Genomic DNA, 4,823 nt, shown 5'->3' on the forward strand with positions numbered 1-4,823 from the left:
TCTCACCAGAGCAGAGCAGAGGGGCAGAATCCCCTCCCTCGACCTGCTGGCCACACTTCTCGTGATGCAGCCCAGGATACAGTTGGCCTTCTGGGCTGCGAGTGAACATTGCCGGCTCATGTCCAGCTTTTCGTCCACGAGTACCCCCATGTCCTTCTTGGCAGAGCTGCTCTCAACCCCTTCATCCCCCCAGCCTATTGATACCGGGGGTTGCTCTGACCCAGATGCAGAACCCTGCACTTGGCCTTGCTGCACCTCATGATGTTCACACAGGCCCGCTTCTTGAGCTTGTCCAGGTCCCTCTGGATGGCATCCCGTCCCTCAGGCTTGTCAACCACACCACTCAGCTTGGGGTCATCTGCAAACTTGCTGAGGGTGCACTCGATCCCACTGTCTATGTCATTGATGAAGATATTCAACAGTACTGGTCCCAATACGGACTCCTGAGGGATACCACTTGTCACCGATCTCCATCTGGACATTGAGCCATTGACCACTACCCTCTGGATGCGACCATCCAACCAATTCCTTACCCACCGGACAGTCCACCCATCAAATCCATACCTCTCCAGTTTAGAGAGAAGGATGTTGTAGGGGACCGAGTCAAAGGCCTTACAGAGGTCCAGACAGACGGCATCTGTAGCTCTTCCCATGTCCAATGATGTAGTCACTCCATCATAGAAGGCCACTAGGTTGGTCAGGCAAGACTTGCCCTTGGTGAAGCCATGCTGGCTGTCTCGAATCACCTCCCTGTCTTCCGTGTGCCTGTCCTGGAGTCTTTTTGGTACAGAAGAGGAGAAGATGGCAACATAGTCCTTCTTCACCTTCGGACTTCACTTCTTCCACCTTGGTCTAGATATATTGGTATTTAGACCCTGTAAAAAAGACATTCCTTTTATACACAGATTTGGGGGGAGAAAGGATATCAGTAATGAATTTGTGGGCACAGTGGAGTGCTGCAAAGGTCTTGTACGTTTGGCAGTTGATCTGGAAGAAGATACTGATCTCTACTAAGATCTAGATTTTATGGTTGTTATGAAGTAAAGCTAAATAAAATCATTTTCCCATGAATAAAAATCCCACCCCTCTGTTATTCTTAGGAATTTGGTTTCCATAATGATAGGCTAAGTCCTTCCCTGTGCAATGCCTCCTCCGCCTGACTAGCAGGAGGCAGTGCCCGCTATAGCCATAGCGTTACTAATGAAAAAGGAGGTGTTTGGAGATCTATGCAGTGTGCGGAAGGGGAAGTATTGCCCTCTTCAAGAACAAATTCTGTATTTAACTGTAAATTACAGCCTTTACAAAATTAACCCAAAACTTATCTTCCAACTAGTAGTGGCTGTTTGCTGATGTGACAATGTTTGGCGGTTGTTTATTTGTGCAGTGGAAAATGGATCATGGGTGAAGCTCTCAGTCTGAATAAGGTGGCTTTTCATTGATGTTAATGTTTATTGTGATACCCATCTCTGTATGAGAATAAGAAGTTTGTTTCAAACTAAATGCCAGGGGTATCTACAGGAATTCAGAGCTGGTTGGAGATTCCTTTGTGGGGAGAAGAGAGAGGGATGTTGATGTTATTTTTGAATGGTAGCATTAGAAAACTTTAGAGTTCATTATGGCTACTGTCATCAGATTCAGGATGTGTTTCTGTGTCTAGGAGTTTATAAATCTTGAGGGTAACAGAAAGACAGACTTGGAAGAACACAGTGGTGTTCATATGGGTGAAGCTGTAGGCCATTGAAGGCCAACATGAGTGGCTTGTCCTCCCTGCACTCATATTGGCAGCTCACTTTCTTGGGTAAAGAGGAGTGAGAAGTGACACTACCGTGAGTTTTAAATCCATTCATTGGAATAAACAAGGTTGACTTTTTTTCTCTTTCCTATTCCTGTGAAATACAGGTTTTTGAGATACTCACACTATCTAGAATTAGTGATGTTGCTACAGTAGTAATGATGGCTGCTGCTTTTAATCAATTTTAGGTGAGCTGAAATCCTTGGCCCCTCTCGACCGAGAGAAAATCCCTGCATACAACTTGGTTGCCCGAGCCACAGACGGTGGTGGCAGGTTTTGCCAATCAGAAATCCATCTTATTTTAGAAGATGTTAATGATAATCCACCAGTGTTTTCATCTGATCACTACACCGCATGCGTCTATGAGAATACAGCCACTAAAGCTTTGTTAACAAGAGTCCAAGCCACGGATCCTGATGTCGGTAAGTGAGTAACGCTGCAAACAATAATTAATGTTCAGGAAAACTCTGTGGGTTGGTGGAATTGCAATACAGATTAATTGTTCTATTGCTGCCTTTCCTCATTCTTTCCTCCTTTTGCCTCTGCACCCTCCCCGTTTTTCTCTCTTCTGTTTCTTTACATTGAAATGCTCATGGCTGAGCTTGACATAATGGTGTTACAAACAGAAAAGCATTGCAGCAGCCACAGAAGCATGTCGTCTTTTATTGTCTTGATCAGTGATAGCTATATTTAGGGGTAAATGAGAGTTTTGGAGGTAAATTCCAACTTTCATCCTCCAGTGGTCTCACCTCTTTTCTTGAGCCATGATTTTGAATACCCATGCCTCTGTTTATGTAAATAATATAGTTACTTGCCATAGGGACCTATACATGATTAATCACAGCTTTTCTAGAGTTTTGTACTGCTCTAACTCCCATTTGCTCCAGCTGGTTACCTTAGCATAAAACTATTGTTGTACCCTATGAATGTACATTATAAATGTTCTGGTTATTTAACTGTGCATTCATTTAAAGTGTAATAGTTCATTATATGAGGACCTTAACCTTGAAATCTAGGCCCAATTACAAATATATAAAGGGGTTTTTTTGCATAACACAATGGTAAAACCTACCAAATATCAGATTTTTTTTTTTTTTTTAGCTTATTCACTTCAGTTGGAATAAATAAATCCCATAGTTTATTTTTCCTTCCTGTGGTTTTGGAGATGTTTTGTAAAAACTGTGGCCTGAGTAGCTTCACATAAAAAGCAGACCTTTCATTGAATGAAAAAATATTTCATGCTAAAATCTTTTTTTTTTGAAGTACGGTGCATGCTGAAAGTCTCAGTTGTTAAAAAGGCTGATGATAATGTAAATATACAGGAATCAGTAAAGGAGCAGCAAGCATTCATTAATATATCTGTGAAGAGCTGCATTATATGCCTTGGTTGAAAAATCACAGTTAAATTTATGATACTGTCCTGCAGTGAAAAGCCAATTAACTGGTAGTAAACTACTGAACAGTCTGAAGACCCAGTGTTGGTTTCCACTGTTGTCTTAATTACCATTTTTCTCATATGTGAGATGACATTCAAGGAAAGAGGGGAGACAGAATGAATTAGAATAAAAAGTTGTCAATAAAAGTTCTTGCTAGCACCAACTTTACGTAGTAAGATGGTTAGCAATGAAAAAAACCCATGAGCTAGTTGCTACATCTTCCTTCTGAAACTAGGTAAGTTAAAGGGAGGAATGCATGTGATGAGTGAGAAGGGGCTATGTACTTCCTTAATGATTAGACCTGAAAATCAAACAAGACATTGTATCATATGAAAGTGACTCTGGTCTCTAAAACTGGATTTTATATTAATTACTGTTCTATTAGTCCATACTAAAATCACCGATTCCCTATTGCTGCATAATGAATGAGTTCAGGTAGTGTAATGTTCCCATCACAGTGAACAATGTATTATTGATATTCCTGATGGGCTATGATATTCCTGTAAGGTTTTGTGGAGCATTATCCTGAAAACATCAGTGGAGCCACTAATCATCATACAAATCAATTTTTAACATTCAGGAAACATCTTGCGATCAGTCTTACAATTTGCCCGTTCTGCTTTGGGCTTTGAAGAGCCATGTACTGTAAGGATAGGTGTATCAGTGTAGAAGCCATTGAGATAAAACTTGAGAGAAGTCAATTTGTGGTCTGCAACTAAACACAATTTAACATAAAACTGAAAATATTGTGGTCAGACAGGTGGATAATTAAGACAATTTCCAGTTAACAGGAAAATAGTGTTATATCTGCCTTGTGCCTTTGAGATCTCTTGAAGTTCCTGAACTCATAATATCCTGGGAAATTTCAGGACTGGAACATAAATTGTTGTTTAATATAGTTGTAATTTGGACACATGCTTAGAAACTAGCTGTACCAGCTGGACACACTGAAGGAGAGACGTGATTCTTCTTCACAATATTCAACAGAAGAAAATGGCTTTAACTGTTTAACTCTAGTAGCACACAAGTTCATTTTACATAAACTCTCTATGTAGCTAGGTATCTTAAATTAAATGATCACTTGAAGGAGAGAGAATATACATACGTCCCTTTGTTAAGACATATTAGTAACTTTAATATAAAACAATTCTTTCTCCCATCCCGCTTCCTTTGGAAATTCTTAATATTTCCACAAGATAGTATTTTCTACTAACTCACCACCATCAGGTTTGGAAATGTGCAAACTAAGAAATGAAAGAGAAATGCTGGTTTTACTGGTTTTTAGAGAAGTTCACAGGGAGCAGTGGATGTTCCACCTCCCACTGTCTTCAAATCAAAGTGCCAAAACTCCATTCTGTTCAAATTAAGGCACAGGAAGAGTTGGAGTGAATGCTGAGGTGCAATTATCTGAGGAAACCCATCAGACAACTACAATATCAGCCCATTTCAAAGGAATTAGGGTCATGCTAGAGCAGCAATACTGAGAAAACCTACATGGGACTTTGTAGCAAGCCCGACATTAAAAGATAGGTAAACTTCAAAATAAACCTGGAGCCCAAACCTGAGCTGCAGGTGCATACTCATTTCCAGTGCTG

At 40.6% G+C, this 4,823-nt stretch overlaps 1 protein-coding gene across 1 annotated transcript in view; it reads left to right on the forward strand.

Moving 5' to 3' along the window:
• Positions 1 to 4,150, forward strand: part of FAT3 (FAT atypical cadherin 3) — a 93,324-nt gene extending 89,174 nt beyond the window's left edge. Inside the window, exons 11-12 of the mRNA XM_009578706.1 lie at positions 1,981 to 2,214; positions 4,098 to 4,150. Of these exons, the coding sequence (XP_009577001.1) occupies positions 1,981 to 2,214; positions 4,098 to 4,150 (287 nt within the window). The remainder of the gene's footprint in view (positions 1 to 1,980; positions 2,215 to 4,097) is intronic.
• The last annotated feature ends 673 nt before the right edge of the window (positions 4,151 to 4,823 follow it).

This window comes from Fulmarus glacialis, unplaced genomic scaffold (genome assembly GCF_000690835.1).
Source record: "Fulmarus glacialis isolate BGI_N327 unplaced genomic scaffold, ASM69083v1 scaffold5105, whole genome shotgun sequence".
Lineage (NCBI taxonomy): Eukaryota > Metazoa > Chordata > Aves > Procellariiformes > Procellariidae > Fulmarus > Fulmarus glacialis.